The sequence below is a fragment of the Eptesicus fuscus genome, chromosome 18 (assembly GCF_027574615.1).
Source record: "Eptesicus fuscus isolate TK198812 chromosome 18, DD_ASM_mEF_20220401, whole genome shotgun sequence".
Taxonomy (NCBI): domain Eukaryota; kingdom Metazoa; phylum Chordata; class Mammalia; order Chiroptera; family Vespertilionidae; genus Eptesicus; species Eptesicus fuscus.
The window spans coordinates 6,395,645-6,417,759 of record NC_072490.1 but is presented as its reverse complement, the minus strand read 5'-3'; the positions used below and the strand labels follow the sequence as shown (position 1 = coordinate 6,417,759).

Below are 22,115 nucleotides of genomic sequence, written 5' to 3'. Positions count from 1 at the left end.
TGAGAGGGGTGGGGGGAGGGGTTGTTAACTGGGAGGGAGGTGGGAGCAGAGAAGCCCAGCACCCGCTATCCCATCAAGACCCCCATCCTGTCTCCCTGTGACCTCCCCAACCTGAGTCTGGGCCAGCTGCCCCAGTCTGGACACCGATCCCCAGGCTGACCCATGTCTCCCGGTTATATGCAGACCACTCCGTCAGAGGAGCCAGGCAGGCCCCAGATGCTGACCCCCTCGACTCCGTGTGTGGATGGCTTCGAGGTGCCAGGAGAGCGGCAGCGGGCCCTCAGCGCAGTCAGTGTCCTCACCAGCGCCCTGGAAGGTCAGCACCCCTCGGCCCTGGTGTCATCCAAACACTCCCCCTTCTGGTCTGGGCACCCTCATGGTTACCCGGACCTGAGCCAGGCATCCCCCAGCTGCTAGCCTGCCTTGGACATCCCCCCGCTGTTCCAGACTTCTCCGTCTGCGTCCCCAGTCCCAGGTGTTTCCTTCGTTTCAGCTTGTTCTTTCCTGGGCATTGTCAGGAGCCATGTCTGTTTCTTTCAGACTTTCCCACAAGTGTCCTGGCCTGTCCCAGGTGCCTATCAGTCTCATCTGGTCCTCCAATGAGCATCTCCCTGTCTGCCGGGGGCCATCCTGTCCCAAGCATGCCTGCTCTGGCCTCATCCCAGCCAGTCCCACCCTCGGCAACCCACATCCGACCCAGTCTGAACCTGGCACCCCCTCATCTTGTTCCCTCCTGCCCCATATGTGTTCACAGTTTCCCCGGCCTGTCCCAGGCACCACCGTGCCCCCTGTGCTAACATGTCCACACCTATTCCTATCTATTCACTCCTGAGTGTCCTTAATATGTGAACTCGCCTGTCTCAGATGCTGCCTCCTTTTCAGTCTATCCTGATCTGTCCTGTCCCAGTTTTCCCCACATCCATCCCTGCCCCCTGTCCCTGTGGCCCTCTGCTCCCATCGTTCCAGGGTCAGGAGTCAAGACACAGCCCCCTTCCCTTCATCTTCCCTGCCCCGTTCGCGGGCCCCCTGCCATGCATCAGCCCTGTCCTCTCCCCGGCTAAGTCACACCTCTTTCCGGAGCACCCTGAGTTATGTATGAATCGGTCAACAAAAGCAAACCAGCTCCCCGGTCTCCCCCCAGAGCTGGAGGAGTCTCACCGCAAGTGCCCGCCGTGCTGGAACCACTTCGCCCAGCGCTACCTGATCTGGGATTGCTGCCCCCTGTGGATGTCCATCAAGCAGAAAGTGAAGGTCATGGTCATGGACCCCTTTGCCGACCTCACCATCACCATGTGCATCGTGCTGAACACGCTCTTCATGGCCCTGGAGCACTACAACATGACGACGGAATTCGAGGACATGCTGCAAGTCGGAAACCTGGTAAGGGCCGCTGGGAGCTGACTCCAGAGGGGGCATCCTGGTACGCACGGCTCTCGGCCAGCTGTCCCAGCCTTCCTGGCTCAGGGCACAGGGATCTGGAGGGCAGAAGGATTTTCCGATGGTGGGGTCATCGTGGAAGGCATCTTGAAGTAGGGAGTTTCAGGATCAGCATTTAAGGAACTGAGAGATGTAGTTGGGAGGGAGAGGTTGGGGATAAAGGTGAATGAAGATGCTCAGAGGTGACAAAGCAAAAGGGAGGTGGGATGAGCCTAAAATGTGTGGGGATGTGAGATTTGGCTGTAGTAGATGGAGGAGGGGAGTGGGTGCAGAAGAAGGCAATTCTCTTATAGCCAGAGTTTCCTAGGTGGACATCAATGTTTGTTGGATGGAGAAAAGGATGGATGGATGGATGGATGGATGGATGGATGGATGGATGGATTGTTGGAGGGAGAGAAGGAGGGAGAGAGGGAGAGAGAGATGGGTGAGTGGATGGACAGCTGGGTGCAGCGAGTAAATGATGCAGAGCCAGATCTGAATTCTGACTCAGCTCTTACTAACTATATGTGACCTCAAGCAAATCACTTTGGCTCAGTAATTGCACAAAACATATTTCTTGAATTTAATAAATGTAAAATTAGTATGACAATATCAGCTTCGTGGGAAGCTAATGAGGACTGAATAAGATAATAAGTGTAATGTCCTTGGCTCAGAGTCTGATAAACAATAAGCACTAAAGATAAATGATAGCTGTGGTTATTACTGTTGTTGTGGTTATTATTAAAGAGACTGTCCCTGGAAGTCAGGATGTCTGGGTTCTAATTCTGATTTCTTTCCCTTGAGATGAAATCAAGCCCTACCTCTTCACTACAAAGAGGGGAAACTGAGGCCTGAGAGGGGCCATAGTGGTGACAGAGCTGGGCATGTAGCTTCTGTCTCCTGACTCTGAGCGACAGAGCCCTATTGGCTGTGTCCAGATAAACACAGTCAGCCCTTCCCCAGGGGAGCCCCGGGAAAGGCTGGCAAAGACCCTGCTAGCTTCCAGGAGGAGCTCCTGGGATCATCCCCAAATTTGGGGAGAGGAAGGGAGTCATTTGATCACACCCCTCTCTTCCTGCAGACCCAGCCCTGTCTTGTCCAGCTGCACAGGTGCCCACCCCCAACCAGGCAGGCAGGTCTCCCACACTTTGGGGTGTGAGGATTGTCTTCTCTTACTACTTTCCACATCCAGGACGCTGGACAGCTCTCTACAGGATCTAGTCAGCTGTTTTCACAGTTGTGTGCGTTTGCTGTCATTCTAGTTTCATATGCAAACAGAAGGGAAAGCTGATTCCCAGTCTGTAGGTGCCTCATCACCCAGGGTGCCTCCCTTGCACTGGTCTTCAGGTGGCGGTGACGTAGGGTTTCCGTTGAACGCGGTTTTAGTGGAAGGTGACCCTTGGTTTGGACCGAGCTCCAAGTCAAGGTGACAGGGAGCTCTGTTGGCTTCGCCAGATCGTTAAGTAGTGACTGAATCGCAGCTGTGTTTTAACTTGTGGCTCGATTATGATTAGTAGGTCACGTAGTTGGATTATAGCTATACGTTGTTCTGTTTGGAGGGCTTTGTCGCTCGCATGTTAGGTTCTTATTGTCTTGCAGTTAACATACTTTAGATGGTTTAAGTAGTCAAGACCACAAAAGTAAACGTGGGTGAATAATCTTGGTAGGGGAAAAGCCTTTCAAAGCGTGCCACCAAAGACAAGTTCCAGAAAGGAGGAGATTTCTAGATTTGAATACCTTTTAGCCCATCACATAATCAAACATAGAAGGCCATGCTGTAAGGCGAGCCTGAGAAGTCTCTGACTGCGAAACAATTAAAGATATGGCCAACATTCTTTGACGTGCAGAGCCAAGTTCACGAGACGGTAACGCAAATGCCCGCGTGCCAAAAGCAAAGAGGGACTTAAAAACCATAGCAGTGAACGTGCAGTGGTTCTGTCGTTGCTCTGGATGGGGTGGGGGAGTCGTTGATGATTTGAGTGACCTGGGGGTTTGGATGTCAGTGGCCAGGTAGAGACAAGACGTGTCTTTGGGACAGTGTGAGTAGGGGTTGGAGCTAAGTAGCCCATAGATATATGACCCTGCATTCAGTAAAACGGTGAGCCAGAAAAACCCACACACAGACACCGGGAAATGATAAAGAAGGAAGCTTATTAGTGTCAGCCAGCAAATGCAGTCCTGAGAGGGAAATGTATAGCCTAAAGTATACAGGGTGGAACCAAAGTAGGTTTGCCGTTATTCATTCGGAAAATAATACAAAATTAATAAGTAATAATACAAGAGTAAACTCTGTGTTTCATGTCCTCACAACTGTAAACCCACTCTTGCCCTTCCCTATATACATTAAAAAAGAAAAGTTGGAAATTAATGAGCCATCCTTTGATTCAAGTAGTTAGTAAAAATGTAAAGATAAAAGCAGAAAATTAATACATAATTTTAAAAGTGTGCCAGTAATTATGGAGGTCTTTTTTTTATCAAATGAAATGTTTTATTTTTTTAATAGTTCTTTATTCAAAGTATTACGTATGTCCCCTTTCTTTCCCCATTGACCCCCTCTAGCACGCCCTCCCACCTCCCCAACCCGCCCCCCCAGGCTCTCACCACCCCATTGTCTGTGCCCATGGGCCATGCATGTATGCATACAAGGTCCTTGGTTGACTACCTCCCACCCACCCACCCCCACCTTCCCTCCGAGATTCCACACTCTGTTCCATACTGTGGAGAAGTTTTTTAAACAAACATATTCTGAAAAGACTAATAGACAAATTTTTTAGCAGGATTAAAATTTAAAAATTGAAGGTACAAATAAATTAAAGATGGAAAAGAGGCATAACTACACCAACAGTAGAGATTAAGACACAATGTAAAACATTATAAACAACTTAATGCTAGTACATTTTGAACAGACTAAGTGAAAATTTTTCTAGAAAAAAATGGAAGTTACCAAGAAGAGATTTAAGACCATAAAGAAAAGAGAGAAAAAATAAACCAAAACAAATCCAGTAGTGTATGATTAAGAAAAATCAAATAAGTAAAGAATAAACGCCTCGTAAAAAAAAAAAAAGAGAATAAACGCCTCGTGATCAAGTTGTGTTTATTCCAGGTACATATGATCTTCCCTTCAGTGTGGAAAAAATCATCTAATAAAATCAAACTCTTTGTGGTAAGAACTCTTAGCAAACTAGAAATAATCCGACCCAAATGATCTAAGGCAAGGGTCCTCAAACTTTTTAAACAGGGGGCCAGTTCACTGTCCCTCAGACCGTTGGAGGGCCGGACTATAGTTAAAAAAAACTATGAACAAATTCCTATGCACACTGCACATATCTTATTTTGAAGTAAAAAAACAAAACGGCAAAAACACCCGCATGTGGCCCGCGGGGCCGTAGTTTGAGGACGCCTGATGTATAGTATCATTCTTGTCCATGAAACATTAGCAGTCTTCCCGTTAAAAGTCAGGAACCAACATAGATGGGAAGCTGGTGGTAGTCATAGCTAATACTTGCTAAACACCTAATTTCTGATAATAGCCAGTAAGGGAGATGCTATTATTATTATCCCTGTTTTACTGGTAAGGGAACAGAGGCACAGAGTAGTAACTTAACTTAACCAAATAACTTAACCAAGGTCACACAGCCAGGAAGTGGTAGAGCCAGGATCCGCAACCGAGCCGTCTGTATCTAGAGCCCATGTTCATACCTGGGGCACTCCACTGCCATGCTCTAGCTCCAGCTGTGTGCCTACCTCCCTGCTTCCAGTCCAAATTATACTGGAGGTCCTTATCACCATGGTAACAAAAGGAAAAGAAGAAAGAAGAGGACAGATTGAACATTAGTTTTCAGATTATATTGTTGTCGATATAAATAATTTAAGAAAATCTACGCAAAGACTATCGGGACTCATAAGAGTGTTTACCAATGTTACTAGGCACAGGCTCAATTTACCCACGTTAATTCTGCTCCTAGCCACCAGGATCATTTGGAGAGAGTCATGTTTAAAAGTTGACACTCTTAAAAATAAATAGCAATAAAAACTATGAGGAATCTAGGAAGAAATGTAGCAAAAGGCCATAATTTTTATATGAAAAAATTTAAACTATTAAAAAGCACAAAAGAAGACTTAGATTAGTGGCGAGATATACCATTTTTGTGAATGAACGTCTCAATATTGTAGAGATAGCAGTTCTTCCCAAATTAGCCTAGATACTTAATGTAATTCCAGTCAAAATCCCAACACATTTTTTATGAGAGTTGACAAGGTAATACTAAAATTCATATGGAAAAGTAAAGTCTATCAAGATAAATTAGGAATAAGGTGGGGAATTCACCCTACATGTATTAAGATATATTATAAAGTTATAGTATTGGTGCAAAGATAGAACATTGGATCACTGCTACAGAATTGAGAACTCGGAAATAAAAATGCATATTTGGTGACTTGATAAATAATAAAAATGGCATTATAATTCAGTAGGAAAATGATAGACTATTTAATAATGAATAACGCTGGGCAGAATGGTTATCTATAGAGAAGAAAATACATTTAGATCCCTACCCACACCATACTCACTAATTAGTTGGGGGAATTGGATCCAACACCTAAATATGATAAAGCAAAATTTTTAAACTTTCAGAATAAAAGTGAGAAAAAAATCTTGGAGTTTGGAAGGCTATCTTCAGCAACATGAAGAGTTTATGCCATGAAAGGAAAGATTGATAAGTTTACTTACATTAAAATTTAAAATACCCATCAATTAAAGGATACAGTAAAGCCAAGTGAAGTCACTACCATAAACTAGAAATTGATACTGTGAAAAGTATTCAACTAGAAAGACATGAAATCCAGAATCAATAGTGAACGCTCACACATCAGTAAGGAAAAGAGGGACAACCCAGTGGCAAAAAGGACAGAGGTAAGCACAATGGACAGAGGGAATGACAGGCACATCCCAAAGGGGACACTCGGATGGGTATAAACAAATGAAAAGAAACACCGACGGAGGGAGGCGGTCTAGAATGGGGCGGGGGCTTGAGGGGGAGGCAGGGAAGGGGACATATGTAATACTTTCAGCAATAGAGATTTTTTTTAAAAAAAAGAAACACAGAGGAATGCAAATTAGAGCAACATGGAGATACTATTTCTCACCCCTAAGAGAATCAGAAATAAACTTCCACGTGTTGACAAGGATGTGAAACAGTGAGAAGTCTCACTTTGTAAGAGTCTGGATTTGGTTCAACCATCACAGGGAGCAATTGTACAATCAGGTAAATCACAGATGTGCATACCCTACAACTTAACAATTACACACACACACACACACACACACACACACACACACACTAGTCTCTATAAAGTCTCACATGTCCATAGAAAGAGACACATACAAGAAAGTTCTTTGCAGTGTTGTTAGGTGTAGGGAAAATTGGAATCAACATAAATGTCCCTCCATCCATTAAAAAATAGATAAGTCAATTGTGGTATATTTGTACAATGAAATACACTTAGAATGAATACATATACATGTATCGTTATGGATAAATTTCATAAACATGATGTTTAAAGTAAAAAGAACTTGCAAAAAAGAACACATATACTTGATCAAAATGAATTCTGCTTAAAATAATGCAAAGATACTATACACTGAGTGGCCAGATTATTATGATCTCTGATCGCATAATAATCTGGCCACTCAGTGTATATCCTATGTAATAAAAGGCTAATATGCAAATTTTCCCCTCGACCAGGAGTTCGACCAGCAGGCAGGCCGGCCAACTGCCCATGTCCCCTCCCCCTGGCCAGGCTGGCCTGGACCCCACCCATGCATGAATTCATGCACTGGGCCTCTAATACACACCCACACACACACACACACACACACACACACACACACACTGAGTGGCCAGATCATTATGCATTCAGAGATCATCATAATCTGGCCACTCAGTGTATATTGTTATCATATACATTAAAACTATAAAAAGCATGCATGTTTTTATATAAATGCAGATCGGGCCTAAACGGGCAGTCGGACATCCCTCGAGGGGTCCCAGATTGGAGAGGGTGCAGGCTGGGCTGAGGGATACACACACCCCCACCCCCCAACCCCCGTGCACAAATTTCATGCACTGGGCCTCTAGTTAAATTATAACAAAGCTGGAAAGTTGGTTTAATAAATGCAGAAGTCCTCAGTGCCTCCCCACTGCCCTCAGGATCACCCCCAGCTCCTCCACGTGGCCAATAAGGCCTTGTGGACTGGCCCTGCCTTCCCTCCAGCCACACGCCCCTCCTCTTGGGACCATGTCCCCGTGGTAGCAGTTGGCACACCTCGGAGCAGTTGGCCATGTTCCCGGCTGCCTGGCCCACACAGGATGGGCTCCTTGACCACGGGTCTTTGCTGGCTGAGGCCGGGCATCTCAGGACTCATGAGTCAGTGAACCAGGCGAGGCCCTGCCTCTGCCCACCTCAGGAACGTTTCTAGAGGGAGAGGCGGTCACTCTAAATCTTGAAAGACAGCACGGAGGTCATCTCTGGTTCCCAAACATACTAGCTACATGACCCGAGCGAAGTTACTTGGCCTCTCCGTGCCTCCGTGTCCTTACCTGTAAAATAGGGATAATGATAATTTCATTGTCGGCTTGTTAATGGAAAACAAACAAACAACATTTGCAAAGCATTCCAGCCCAGCTCTTAGGACAATTAAGAAATAGTGGCTGGTTATTATTCCAGTGAGAAAAGTTCAGCAGGTGGGCAAGGAGGGAGCGGGCACGGCGTGACCAAGGTCTTGAGCCAGGAGAGCCATGAGTAGCTATAGGAATGAATGCATGTATCTGGCACGTGTGAAGTGAGGGTGTGTCCTGTGGCAACACGGGCTGGAAGGAATCTAGGGCTGGGTCCCCGGCCCTCAGGTGCTTCCTGAACTGAATTTCTGCAGAGCCCTCGATGGGCCCAGCTGTTTCTGAGGGCCCATCTCATGCTTGGAGAGCAACAGAGCGGGCTGGAGGCCTCAGGGCAGAGGTATCCCTAAGGGGCTAGGCCATGGCCAGGCAGGCCCCCACTGGGAGCCTGGGTGCAGTCAGAGCTGGCAGCCCAGAAGGAAGATCCTGTGGGAACAAGCGCCCCTGACGGCCAGAGGCTCTTTCCTGCCCAATTGTGGGGAACCCCTGTTTCCCTCCCGCGCCCTCCCAGGTCTTCACAGGGATCTTCACCGCAGAGATGACCTTCAAGATCATCGCTCTCGACCCCTACTACTACTTCCAGCAGGGCTGGAACATCTTCGACAGCATCATCGTCATCCTCAGCCTCATGGAGCTGGGCCTGTCCCGCATGGGCAACCTGTCGGTGCTGCGCTCCTTCCGCCTGGTACCTGCTGGGCCTTCTGCAGGGGGGCGGGGCGGGTGCCTGGGGCACCACTCACTCACCCCAACTCTGAGCCATCATGCCTTCACCCAACAGCTATTGGCTAAGTACCCCTGGGTGCCAGGCCCAGTGCTGGTGATGTGTGGGGGGCGGGCAAGACAGAAGGAGATACCCCTCCAGAGGAGCGATTGGGGTGGCCATCGGATGATTTGCAAAGCCCTTTATGATTCACCCTTTAGTGCTCACAGGATCCCAGGAGTGGGGCTGATAGTACTATATCCCCATTGCACAGATGAGGAGACTGAGACTCGGAGAGGTTGTCACCCTGGGTGGTTGTGGGGGGAGTTCCTGCTGTCCTGTCATGAGGGATCCGGGCCTTTGCTTTCATGGTCACTTGTCTTGTCAAGGGCAAGTGCATCTTGCCTTGTGTCTTTACAATGTGGGGAATCCCAGAGTTGAGAGAGCTCAAAATCTACAATGCCAAAGAAGGATTCTTTGGAAGAACCATGGTTGAGGCAAGTCAGTGATTCAGAAAGAAGTCAGAAGCAATTTCCCAACGCCCCATGGCAAGTAACAGGTGGAGCCAGGTCTGCCGACAGCTCTTCCTTGGTTCTTCCTGCTGGTTTCAGAATCCGCATTTTGCAAACAAACGCACACACAAATCGCCTGCGGATCTTGTTAAACTGCGGATGACAGTTCAGTGAGTCTCAGGTGATGCCGGAGCTCCTGGTGGACTATGCTTTACGTTTAAGATGCCTGAGAGGTCCAGCCACGGGCTGGAGGGAGGTCAGGGAAGGCTTCCCAGGGAGGTCTGGGCGCTGTTGGTGCTCAGGAAGGCAGCATGGTGGGAGCAGGTGAGAAAGCCTAGGCAGTGAAATCTAATCCCAACTCCACTGCCAGGAGCCAAGGAACTTAGACAAGTTACTCCACGTTTAAGGGTTGTCGTCTTCATCTGTCAAAGGAGGTAGGAAGAGTGCCAGCCCCATGTGTTATTGGGAGTTCTGTATGAGTTGATGCATCCTAAGCACATGGTCTGACACAGTAGGTTTTTCATACTTGCTAAGCACTGGCTCCCTTTCTGTGTTATAACTAAGAGGAGAGAGAAATGGAGGTGGTTGGGTAAGTTAGAGATGGCTGAGCTGGCCTGGAAGGGTATCTGAGGAAGGGCCTGGCAGAAAAAGGACATCCCCTATTGGGGGGAATCTAGGAAGTTCCTTGAAGTGAGACCCAGGGGAGTAGGAGGCTAGCGTGAGGACAAAGAGAAGGGCTGTGTGGGGGAAATGAGGCTGGAGCTGCTGACCTGACTCCCGGAGCGGAGTCCACTGAAGGCACCTTCAGGCTGTGGGAAGAAACAGTAGTGTGGGCTCTTGGAGAAGCCGGAGGAACAGGTGTCAGTGACTTTTCAAGGGCTCCCTGGGTTTTCGGGCAGGAACTGTGGGAGGGAGATGAGGGTGTCCGTGGGCACTGGGAACCAGAGCCTATCACAGGACCCCTCCCTCCCCAGCTGCGGGTCTTCAAGCTGGCCAAATCATGGCCCACGCTGAACACACTCATCAAGATCATCGGGAACTCGGTGGGGGCCCTGGGGAACCTGACGCTGGTGCTGGCCATCATCGTGTTCATCTTCGCCGTGGTGGGCATGCAGCTCTTTGGCAAAAACTACTCAGAGCTGAGGCACCGCATCAGCGAGCCAGGCCTGCTGCCCCGCTGGCACATGATGGACTTCTTCCATGCCTTTCTCATCATCTTCCGCATCCTCTGTGGCGAGTGGATCGAGACCATGTGGGACTGCATGGAGGTGTCTGGGCAGTCACTGTGCCTGCTGGTCTTCTTGCTTGTTATGGTCATTGGCAACCTTGTGGTAAGTTGGCCAATGGCCTGGCACACACACATTCACCTACTCATCCATTCATCCACCAGCTACCCATCTGTCCATTCACTTACCCTTCCTCCCATCCATCCATTCATTCACTCAGCCATCTGTCTGTCAAACCACCTATCCACCCATCAGTCTCTCATCTATCCACCTATTTACACATCCATTCATCCATCTACTCATTTACTCATCTTTCCATCTGTCTTCTCATTCATTCATTCATTCATCTACCCACCAATGTACCCACTTAGGACTTTTCATCAATTCACCCATTCCCTTATCATTTATTCTTCTGTCTCTCTACTCACCTATACATCTACCTATCCAGCCATCCACCCACTCATAAATCACCCACCCACTAACTCGCCCATCCATCTGTCTTCCTCTCCATCAATCTGTCTACCTATTTACTTACTGACTGACCCATTCATTCATATCACTCTTTATTTGTTAACTCATTCTTTAATTCACCCACTTACTTGCCTGCTTATTTATTATTTCCTCATTTTACCTTCATTAATTTACTAACTTATCTACCTAATATTTTATTAGTCATTCACTGGCAATGATTTTATCGCATGTTTTTTTCGATTCAACTTAACAAACATTTGCTGAACCCCTGTTGCATGCAAAATCTTTTGCCAGAGGCTATTGGATATACAGAGGTGAATGTGGCCCTGACATTAACTCATAAACTTGGGGAGGTGGGGAGTTCAAAAAGGCATGAAATTAGAATTTTTAAGTTAGAATGATCAGAGCCATTAAGGGGGAGCTTATCGGTGCTGATCCCCTCCAGCTGGAAATCAAGGAAGGCCTCCTGGAGGAGTGTTCAGAGCTGACCTGATAGACATGTAATGCTAGAGAGGAAAGGGGCAGAGTGAGCAAAACACAGGTGCCAGCAGGTGGAGGTCCAGGTGAGGTGGGACCGTGGGAGCCTTATATGTCTCCCTGGGTAGCTGTGGTGGGAGTTCCTGCTGTCCTATCATGAGGGATCCAGACCTTTGCTACCGTGACCACCTGTCTGTCAAGGGCAAGTGCATCCTGCCTTGTGTGTTTACAGTATGGGGAACCCCGGAGTTGAGAGAGATCCAAATCTAAATGCCAAAGAAGGGGCCTTTGGAAGAGTCAGGGCTGAGGCAGGTCAGTCATTCAGTGTCCTTCGTGGACATGGAGCCCCCTTCCTGGGTACACAGGTGGCCCACACATGCTCAGACATCACACCCGCATGGCCTGGCTCCCGATGACATGGGCAGCCCAGGCTCACGTCCGTTCATAGAGAGGTTTTAGGTGGCGGGAGTACTGTGAGCTGCAGATTCTAGTGCCCTTCCTCAGACTGGTCTGTTGTCTCCTCCCATGTGCCTTCACGGGGCCAGGGCAGGCCCAGGCTGAGATGGGGTCAGCCTCCTGCAGGCCCCACAGCTGGAGGAGCGCAGAGAGGAAGAGGGCTTTGGTGCACAGAGCCCCTGGGACCCAGCCCTTTGGCCGGCCTCACAACCCTCCTCCCGTCTCCTCAAACCGGTGGACTCCATGTGCTCCAAGGAGGGCGCGAGCACAGAGCTCTCAGGAAAGGGCCAGCCTGAGCTGCCCTCAGACACACAGCCCTGCCATTTCCCAGCGCATCTGTCTGGGGATGAGAAGATTGGAGGCCGTTGGGGAGGGAAGCTGACAGCCCACGCAGGCGCCCCCCTCCCCCCGCCCCCGCCCTGGCTGCCTCAGGAATTGGGCTGCTGCCGGGCGTGGGAGGAAGCAATTGCCATTAGAATGGGAAGTGATGATCAGGCAGGGGCTGGGGAGCAGCAGCGAGATTGACAGGGAAAGCACTGGAAGGAGACAAGCTTCTGAGGCTGCCGACAAGGGAGGCCCTAGTGTCCCGTGTGGGTGGACGAACGAGGCTACCCAGGCGCCCCCTGCCTGCCCTGCCCCCAGCCTGGGCCCCAGACACCTGGAGGTCAGGGGCGGTGGGCCGGGCGTGAGTTAGGGCCGTGCGAGAGGGTCCAGGGTGGGCCACAGGAACGGAGCAGGCCAGGCCAGAGGTCTGCGTAGACAGCAGCTCTGAATCACATCCCATGCCCCGCCTCCCAAAGGCTACAGGAGTCAAAAGTGATCATTTCTCCATAGAGTTAGGATCCGGAAGTCCTACTTAACCCTCCCATGCTGTCCATGGGAGTGTGTGTTGCTCTTTTTTAAAAAAAGGCCAGTCTTGAGGGCTGGCGCTCGAACCTTCCGTCAGAGTCTCATTCCCAGCTTGCTGACAGGTGTGTCTGCAGGGCTTGTGAGAAGCCAGAGCAGGGGCTCAGCGTGAGAACTGTGCACCCGCCTTCACACAACACCCTGCTGTGGGGGCCCCCATCCAACTGAACTCCCTTCTGGGGGGACACCAAGCCCGGCGTGGGGAGGGGTGTCGCTGGCCTGTTGGCCCGGTGATGCTCCGAGCCGGGTCTGGCCTACGTGGGGGAAGGAGCCCAGCACCAGCGTCACTTAACCTTCAGGAAACTGGGCCCGTGCCCAGCCCCTGGTCGCTCAGCACACGTTTCCTTTTGTAGCAAAAGCTAAAAATTGACATTTGCAAGAAAACGTCTCGCTCGCAGGATGGTTTACCACCAAGCAGTCATCCAGACCACGCGAACACAGAGGACCATGCCAACCTCCCTTAGGGGTCAAGTCCTTAATCCCTAAATTTTAAATTTTGCCTTTACTGTTAAAAGTATAACCGATGTCCCCCTTGATCCCCCACTGACCCCCTCCACCCCGCTAATGCATAATTTAAGGAGCGTGCCTTCGAGCACCTCTGAAACCTTGGCCCCTTCCCTGACTCCCCGCAGCACCATGGGCCTTGGAGCCAGGGCTGGCCCCTGGCACCAACCCCAGGTCCCTTCACCCCATCCCATTGTCTGCTCCCGCACACAGCACCGCCTAGACACAACCCCGTCTCAGTAGCCTGACCCCGCAGTTGGTCCCAGACGCCTGAGGGCTGCCACCTGGGTGTAGTCAGACCTGGGGACACAGGTGGGGAGGGTGCTCCACAGCAGGAGCCCCAGGTGTCTGAGTGGCGAGTGGCCTCGGGGCGGGGGGGACTCGGAGACACGTCACTACCCCTCCCTCCTTCACCAACGGATGCAGAGGCCCCTCCCCGGGAACGCCCCAACCCCTCTGGGTGGGATTCTGTCTTGTCCCCCGGTGGCCCCAGATTGGACCCCACTTCCCAGAAGCAGCCCTACGCTCCCCCGAGGCAGCTGCTGACAGGGAGGCCTGGGCTTTGACCCGGACCCCTGCTTCGCCCAGGGAACCTGGGCCAAGACACAAGAGACCTAGGGCTGTGCAACCTCAGCTCCCACGTATCTGAGACCTTGGGAGGGAGGATTAGGACGTGTCTTTCCTCTCATAGCCAAGCTATGTTCGAGAGAATGGGGGTGAGGATCAGGGCCCGGGACCCAGGTTTTGACCTAGAGCTGTTGGCCTTGGGCGGTCCTTAAGGTCCCTGGGCCTCAGTTTCCCCATCATGGACCCAAGGCGGAGCACCTGGCCCGGCGCCCGCCTCACTGAGCCCGGCGTATTGTCTCCCCAGGTCCTGAACCTCTTCCTGGCGCTGCTGCTCAGCTCCTTCAGCGCAGACAACCTCACGGCCCCGGACGAGGACGGGGAGATGAACAACCTGCAGCTGGCCCTGGCCCGGATCCAGCGGGGCCTGCGCTTCCTCAAGCGGACCACCTGGGACTTCTGCTGTGGGCTCCGGCAGCGGCGGCCCCCGAAGCCTGCCCTTGCCCCCCGGGGCCAGCTGCCCAGCTGCGTGGCCGCCTCCAGCTCCCCGCCACCCGCAGAGCTAGAGAAGGCGCCCCCGGCCCGCAAGGAGACACGGTTTGAGGAAGGCAAGCGGCCAGGCCAGGGCACCCCGGGGGATCCGGAGCCCGTGTGTGTGCCCATTGCCGTGGCTGAGTCAGACACGGATGACCAAGAGGAGGACGAGGAGAATAGCCTGGGCACCGAGGAGGAGTCCAGCAAGCAGGTGAGCCCCCACCCGACCGCCTCCCCCCGGCCCAGATGCAGCACCTACTTACATAGGGCGCCGGGCTCTGCTGCCAGGGCAGCCGGCCTCACTCAGAGCCGCTGCCGCTGCCCCTGCCAGCCTGCCCCAGCCGGGCTGGGCGGTGGTGGAAGACAGGGTGTCCCGCAACAGCATGCCCCGTAGAGGGGAGCTGAGACCAGCTCTCCGCCCTCTCCCCAGCCCAGCCCAGCAGGGGATCTTGGGAGGGGTTGCTGTCCATGGTTTATCCCCTGGCTGGTCATGGGCAGCTGTTTGTATGGGAAGGGAAACTGAGGCACAGCATGAGAGAGAGAGACTGGCTAGGAGTTCCTCCTGCCTCTGGGACAGAGCCAGGACCCCGGGCCCTGCCCCCACTCTGACCACTGTCTCCCTCGGGGACTCCCCAGGCCAATGTCTTGATGAGAAAAGAGTGCATCTCCTGACCTCCCGCTGCCCCTTCCCCTCCTCCCAGGCCCGGGGCTGATTCTGAGATTTAAAAATACGCATCCCGAAGATGGCAGGTGTCAGAGACGGCACTATCTTATCTCCCAACCTGTTATTTTTAACACTTCGGGCCAGAGTCTGGACAAAAGAGGCAGTGCCCCCCACTGCTCCCTCGGCTTTCCCGTGGCCCGGGCCAGGCTCACATGGCTTCGTCTTGTGTTGGGTCTTTAGGTCCGGGAAGGCGGACGGGCTGTCTCTGTTCAGTTGGGCCCATCCTGGCCGCTTCCTCTGGGCCTGCGCCGGGTGGGTCTGGCCTGGAGAGCAGCTGCTTTCCCGCGTGGAGTTTGAGCTGAGGCTTCACACGTGGTCCCACAGCCCCCTGCCTCCCTGTGGCCCACGGCCAGCTTCAGCCCGTCCAGTCAGGCCCAGAGTGACGGTGTCCGCAGCGGGGAGGGATGCTCACAGCCTCCAGTGATCTCCGGGATGCTCCCAGCAGGAGTGGAAGTCCCACTGCCTGCCCCTCCGTTTCCCTCTCCTTTGCTTCTCTTGAGTCCGTGGGGTCTGGCTCCCTGGGGCATGTGCGTGTGCGTGTGCGTGTGTGTGTGTGTGCGTGTGTGTGTGTGTGTGTGTGTGTGTATGCAAGCTGGGGTGCCATAGGAACTCACAGGAAAAGTCATCGTGTCCTTCCAAAGTGGAGTTGCCACGTATGGGAGCTGGGCATGGCGACCCAGCTGCACCCTGCCAGGAGGGGGAGAGGGCTACCGGCCCTTTACCTGGACCTACCGGGAGCCCCCAGCCACCCGCTCAGGGCTTCCGAGGGAGGGTCCTCGGTGCGATGAGGCCCCTGAGGAGGGCAGGAGGCATGGGCGGGGCCTGAGGCAGAGTCGGGGGGGCCCTGGAGCTTAGGGCTGGGAGCTCATGGGCGGAGGTCTCTTCGGCAGGAACCCCAGCCTGTGTTCAGCGGCCCAGAGGCCCCTCCGGAGCCCGGGGCCTGGAGCCAGGTGTCAGAGACCGCCTCCTCCGAGGCCGAGGCCAGTGCGGCCCAGGCGGACGGGCGGCAGCAGCGGAAAGCGGAGCCCCGGGCCCCAGGGTGCCTCGAGGTAACGCACACCTGTGCCCCGGAAGCCCGTGGGGTGCGGCCTCTCGGGCTGGAGCCTGCATGGGCTGGTGGGACCCACAGCAGCCGTCACGGGCCGCGTGGGAGACCATCTGCAGAGGGGACCACGGGCAGCCCTGTCCACGCAGGGGAGGGTGGGATGGCGTGGGGCCCGGAGCCACGGGCAAGTTCTAGAAGCTGCCATCCCAGGACCGCGAGGCAGGACTAACCCCGAACCTCCGTGTGTTCACCCCTCCTCACCCGGTCCCTGTGCTTCGGTCCCATTTGGCAACCGCGTGCCCTGTGAGGGGCCCCACCCCAGGGAACTGGGGAGCTCTGAAAACGAGTGCCTGGCTCCTTGGTGCGCCGGCCCCCAGCTGCTTCTCACGGGGCTAAAGCGGAGGCCGCAAATGGGAGGCCTACTGGAGGGTTTTGTTCTGACCACAAAAAGGGTTTTAATCTGAATTGGCCACCAACATTTAAAACCCGGGAGCTTTTATGTAAAAAATCGGCACTTCTGGCTTCTCTTGAAAAATCGTTGGCAGCGCCGCCCTGCTGGAGGCAGGCGGTCACTACTCCCGGGGTGGAGCCCTGGTTCCCTTCAGAGCCCGCCTGCCTGGCTCCCTTTAATTGCCTGCCTGGCCCCCATGCGCATCTGCACTAACAGACTGTGGCCCTGCTAACCACCACTCCCCCCCCCCACCCTCTCCCACTCATGCCAAACTCCATGGAAGGGGGAGGTCACGTGTGGAGAGACCCTGCTGGGGGGCCATCGTCCTGCAGCCTGACCTCAGGCCTCAGGCCAGCCGTTGAGACCTGCTCCAAGGGGACGTTTCTCCTCTGCCGTGTCCGTGGCATGGGGTGGGCCTATGGGAAGCTTTGCCATCAAGACCAGTTTGGGAGCGAGAGGGCCTGGTGGGGCCGTCACCCTGCAGACGGCACCCGGGAACCGGAAGACACGGAGGGACAGACAGTCATGGGGAGCAGGACTTTCCTACTGGACTGGGGACCTTGGAACGGGTTTCGTGGCTTCTTCCTCTCTCTAAATCAGTTCGTATTGGACCCCATAAAGGGGAGGGTGAGGTGGGCAGGGGCTTTCCTGGGAGAAGGACCCCGTCATCTCACTGGATCTTGAGAACTCGGCCTCCCTGGTGACAAGCCCGCATCCTTGGGGCAGCTCCCGTGCGTGAAAGGAAAAGCAGGGGGAGACGTCCGGCCGTGCCTTTCCCAGCTCAGTGTCCAACACAGAGCTGGGAGGGGAGGGATGGCCACAAAGGCAGCGCCTCGCCCTGGGGCCTGGCTCCACCCTGCCCCGAGGAGCGGCTCTCCGTTCCCACCAGCGCTCGCCCGTCGCAGCCTAAAAGTGAAAGCTAAAAGTTAAGGCTGAGGACTTGAAGACACCAGCGGAGTCAGTCCCGGAAGGAAGGGGCGGGAAGGCAGTGGGAAGAGCAGAGGCACCAGATCTCGGACCGGCACTTCTCTACGTGGGGCCTGGGCCTGAGCAACAAGGCGGCCACCTGAGCGGAGGATTGAGACGGGATCTGAAGCCCGTGGAGGCTCCCCTTCCTTCCAGAAGCCCTGCCCGGCCTCCCTGTCCTCAGGGTGGGCTCCTGGAGGCAGAGCCTGCCTCAGGCTTCCAGTGCCAAGGACCGACGGAGGGAGCGCTCAGGAGACACCCACGGGAAGAGAGAAGCAGGCTGAGGCAGCGGCGTGGTGGGGTGCGGTCGCTGGATGCTGGCCTCCGCGTGGTTCCCTCCATATCAGTCCATCACACTGGCTTTCGTGGCAACCCCCCCCGCCCCCCCCCCCCCGAGCAATTTCCAGAGAGGGCAGCTCCCGGGCTGAAGACGGCTTTTCTGGAGCTGGAGCCAGGCAGCAGCCAGTGCTCACAGCGGCTGGCATGGGTGCCCTGGCCTAGAGGTGGGGAACCGGGCAGGGCGCCACAGAGGCCCCTACAGCCGGCACCCACACGTGACACACGCAGACACGCACAGGGCACACCGCGTGCGCACCCCTCTCTCTAATCGGGTTAAGCGAGGTCAAGGCAGCAGAGCCCTGCATGCCAGGCAGGGCACGGCCCAGCACCTTCCCGCTCTTACTCCAGACTCGGCGCCTCACGCCAGCACCCACACGGATTGGGGGGGGAGCAGGGGTGGGTGGCCGGCCTGTTCTCTGCATGCCTGACCTTGTGCTTACGTGTGCCCAGGATGCTGGTTCTGACTCGGTTCTGGGTGTGGCATGCCTGTTTTCCTCTGTGTGTGCCCGTGGGCCAGTGTGTTTCCCTGTTGCCACCCCTTGTGTGTTTTGTTCCCAGCTGGACTGATGCTTTATCCCCATATTTTCCCAGATGCCTTCGCATCCCCACAGCCCTGCCCTAGACCCCAGCAGACCAGGACCACAGACCCAGAAGCCCCGAGGCCCAGCCTCAGCTCAGCCCTGACTGGCCCTAGGTGACCTCTGGGGCAGGTTCTCTTCATCCCGGGCTCAGGCCCCCCGGGAGGGCAATGGATAGTAGTGTGGGCACCTCCCCTCCGGGAGCCCCAGACTCCCCAGGCTCTGGGCTGGAGGCTGCGACATGGCCCACACTCATGTCCTTGCCCACCCTGCCCCACGCTCCTGCCCACAGACCCACGAGGACAGTTACTCCGAGGGGAGCACAGCGGACATGACCAATACCGCTGACCTCCTGGAGCAGATCCCTGACCTCGGCGAGGACGACAAGGACCCGGAGGACTGCTTCACCGAAGGTCCGTCCCTGGGTGGCCCTTTGCCCCAGCCTCAGCCCTGCCGGGAGGGGCAGGAGGACCTGCAGCTCCTTGGGGCCCGGGGCCATATTACACCCCACCCTGGCCCGGCTGCCCCCCTCCCGGCCCCATTCATCATGGCTGCACCAAGGACTGGTGCCCCTGCGTTTGTGGGGTGGTAGCATGCCTGTACGCTCCCACAGCGGCAGGGGCTGGGGCTGGTTCACCGCTGTCCCCTCAGGCCTTGGCATGGTGACTGGCATCTGTAGCTTTTTTTTTTTTTAATATTTTTATTGATTTTTTACAGAGAGGAAGGGAGAGGGATAGAGAGCTAGAAACATCGATGAGAGAGAACCATCCATCAGCTGCCTCCTGCACACCCCCCACTGGGGATGTGCCCGCAACCAAGGTACATGCCCCTGACCGGAATCGAACCTGGGACCTTTCAGTCCGCAGGCTGACGCTCTATCCACTGAGCCACACTGGTTTCGGCATCAGCAGCTTTTATAGTGAATGGGGGGTGTATTTGGAGGGCAGCTGGGGATACAATGAGGGATTGTCCTCCACGTGGCACGTCATTTGGGGCTGCCAGTCAAGGGCCCATTCTTCCCAAGGCTCAGAAATTGCCAACGTGGAGAAGGCCCAAGGACGGAGCAGCCCAGGGAATTCTGGAACATTCTGGCAGGACGAGGGTTTCCCAGATGAGCAGAGGACAGGGTGGAGCCCACCCAGCCCCAGCCTTGCCCCTGCCCACACCTGCCCGGCCCTTCCTCCGCTCCCTGGGTGCCCGGTCCATATGGCCTTGCCACAGAGTGCCTGCTGAGTGTGGGCTGTGGCCTACAGCACCCACAGCCCTCCCTGCCCCCACGGCCCCGCCCACCCCGTCGCCCTGCTCCTCACCCACCATGGTAATCTCTGTCTCTCAGTCATTCCTTCAACCACCGAACTCTCTGCCATCAGCCATGGGCCTTCACAGCCGCTGGCCTGGGCCTGACCCCTCTCACTCCCCCGCAGGCTGTGTCCGGCGCTGTCCCTGCTGCACCGTGGACACCACGCAGGCCCCAGGGAAGGTCTGGTGGCGACTGCGCAAGACCTGCTACCGCATCGTGGAGCACAGCTGGTTCGAGACCTTCATCATCTTCATGATCCTGCTCAGCAGTGGAGCTCTGGTACCCTCCATGGGGAGGGGGATGCAGGGCTGGGCAGGGGGGGTGGCGGAGGAGGGGAGGGTGGGAAAGGAAGTCGCCAGCTGGAAAGCTGGGTCAGGAATGGGGGCAGAACCTCTGCTGAAAGTGTCCTCTCCCAGGGCCCCAGGTCAGGAATCAGCTCGCAAACTCTCACCACCTGGGAGCACAGTCGCCGGTCCGGGCAGGAAGGGCTCAGCAGCGGGCATCGGTCCAGGCCCCCTTGTTTCCTGAAAGGACAGTGATTTGCCCCAGATCGCAGGGCATAGCTGGTATAGGTCCCAGGTCCCTGGCCTCACACACCTGAGCTCTGGTGACACTCCCCCTCCCCCGCCCCCCACCATCACCACTGTGCACGGCTTCAGGCGCTCCATCAGGCGGGTCCAATGCAACTCGTGATTCTGGCTGAGACCACAGTGGTGGCTCCACTTACACCAGGTTTCCCAGGGCTGGAGGCCACGCCGTGTAGTTCACATGTTCATTTTTCATCCCACACCAAGCTTTTGCAGAAGCATTAAGTAGCTCGCCCAAGGCCCCACCACCCACAAGCAGCAGGTGTGGCATTTGAACCCAGACGGCCAGATTCCAGAGTCCTCTGTCCTGACCTTCCATTGGTTCCATAGGTCTTTTCCAAGCTCTCCTCTGTCTGCTTCTGTGAGCCAGGGAGAGCCTCAGGGGATTCCCTATCTAATTGGGGAAACCAGACTGAGCAGGTTTGAGAGAGTCAGAGATCGGTTCAAGAAAAGTTGAGCAAAACTGAGTAGATGACTCCGGGTGAAGGGAGGTCAAGGGGAACTGGAGCAATCAGGAAGGCTTCCCGGAGGAAGCAGATGGAACTGGACTGTGGAGGACAGGGCGGTTTATTGAGCCCTAGAGAAGCAGAGAGGCCTTCCAGGGATACCCTCATCTGGCCCCCAAGCACCCAACTCTGCTCTCTCAGATCCCTTGCTAGAAGAAAGGGAACAGCCCTAGAGAGGGCTCTAGAAGGTGCTGTTGAGCAGGGAGAGGGATGATCAGGACGGCAGAAGAATAGAACCTTTCCTGACCCAGAGGGAGCAAGCACCTGATAGTGTTGGGGGTGAGCAACTAACAGGGAATGCTTGGGACTACAGAGTGGGAAAGGGTCACTCCGATCCAAGACTCTGTGCCTCCAGTCTGTGATGGCCCCCGGGGGGCAGGCCAGGAGGAGGCACAGTGGCTGTCACTTCTAACCTCTGAGCCTCCCACTCCACCCTGACTGCCCCGCTCCCGTTCCCGAGTTGGCCCAGACCCATGACTTGCAGACTCTGCTGTTTTACCTTTGGCAGCTAGAGCGAAATCTCTGCAGACTTCAGAGAAGGATGACTTGGCAATACGTTAACAAGTTTTGTTTTTTAAACAACCACAAACAAGGGCAGCCAGAGCCACTTAGTCTGGGCTGTGGAGGAAAAACTCAGCCTGGCATAAGTGAGGAGGAGTTTTGGCAAGCAAAGATGCATCTAATCAGGGTAGACAGCCAAGCAGTGTTAAAAAAAAAAAAAATGTCAATGATATATTGAGAAAAGGAGTCTCAGTGTGTTATTTAAAGTTATAAACTTGTTTAACAGAAAGCAGACTATATATCCCTTCCAAATTGCTGAAAGAAAACATAGATCTTACAGTAAAAGATAGAAAAAAAAAAAAAAGCAACAAGGAAGCATTAAATCAGAAAACAGAAAGTACTATGGCAGAGGCAAGATCAAACATGTGTTTTAATAATAAATGTAACTGGATAAAATTCGTCTTTAAAAGAAAAGGACTCTGAATGGATTTTTCAAAAAGCTTCAGCTATTACTCTCAAATGACAATCCTGGAACACTGTGACTCAGAAATATTAAAAGTGAAATAATAAGATATTTCAGGCAAATGAAAACAATGACAACAAAAACCAGAGTGCTTTTGTTAATATTAAACAAGGTTGAGTTCAAGGGCTTGAGATATAAAAAAAAGAGGGTCCCCA

General features: G+C 53.9%; 1 protein-coding gene across 6 annotated transcripts in view; it reads left to right on the top strand.

The window, feature by feature from the left end:
- SCN5A (sodium voltage-gated channel alpha subunit 5) overlaps positions 1 to 22,115 on the top strand; it is a 73,519-nt gene that overhangs the window by 32,504 nt on the left and 18,900 nt on the right. For 5 of the 6 annotated variants that reach the window (XM_008154841.3, XM_054729469.1, XM_054729470.1 and 2 more), the window contains exons 12-19: positions 184 to 316; positions 1,142 to 1,380; positions 8,602 to 8,775; positions 10,277 to 10,633; positions 14,214 to 14,651; positions 16,055 to 16,213; positions 18,836 to 18,956; positions 19,968 to 20,122. In XM_008154841.3, coding sequence (XP_008153063.2) covers positions 184 to 316; positions 1,142 to 1,380; positions 8,602 to 8,775; positions 10,277 to 10,633; positions 14,214 to 14,651; positions 16,055 to 16,213; positions 18,836 to 18,956; positions 19,968 to 20,122 — 1,776 coding nt within the window. The remainder of the gene's footprint in view (positions 1 to 183; positions 317 to 1,141; positions 1,381 to 8,601; positions 8,776 to 10,276; positions 10,634 to 14,213; positions 14,652 to 16,054; positions 16,214 to 18,835; positions 18,957 to 19,967; positions 20,123 to 22,115) is intronic. The other variant, XM_008154874.3, reaches the window with a different exon arrangement.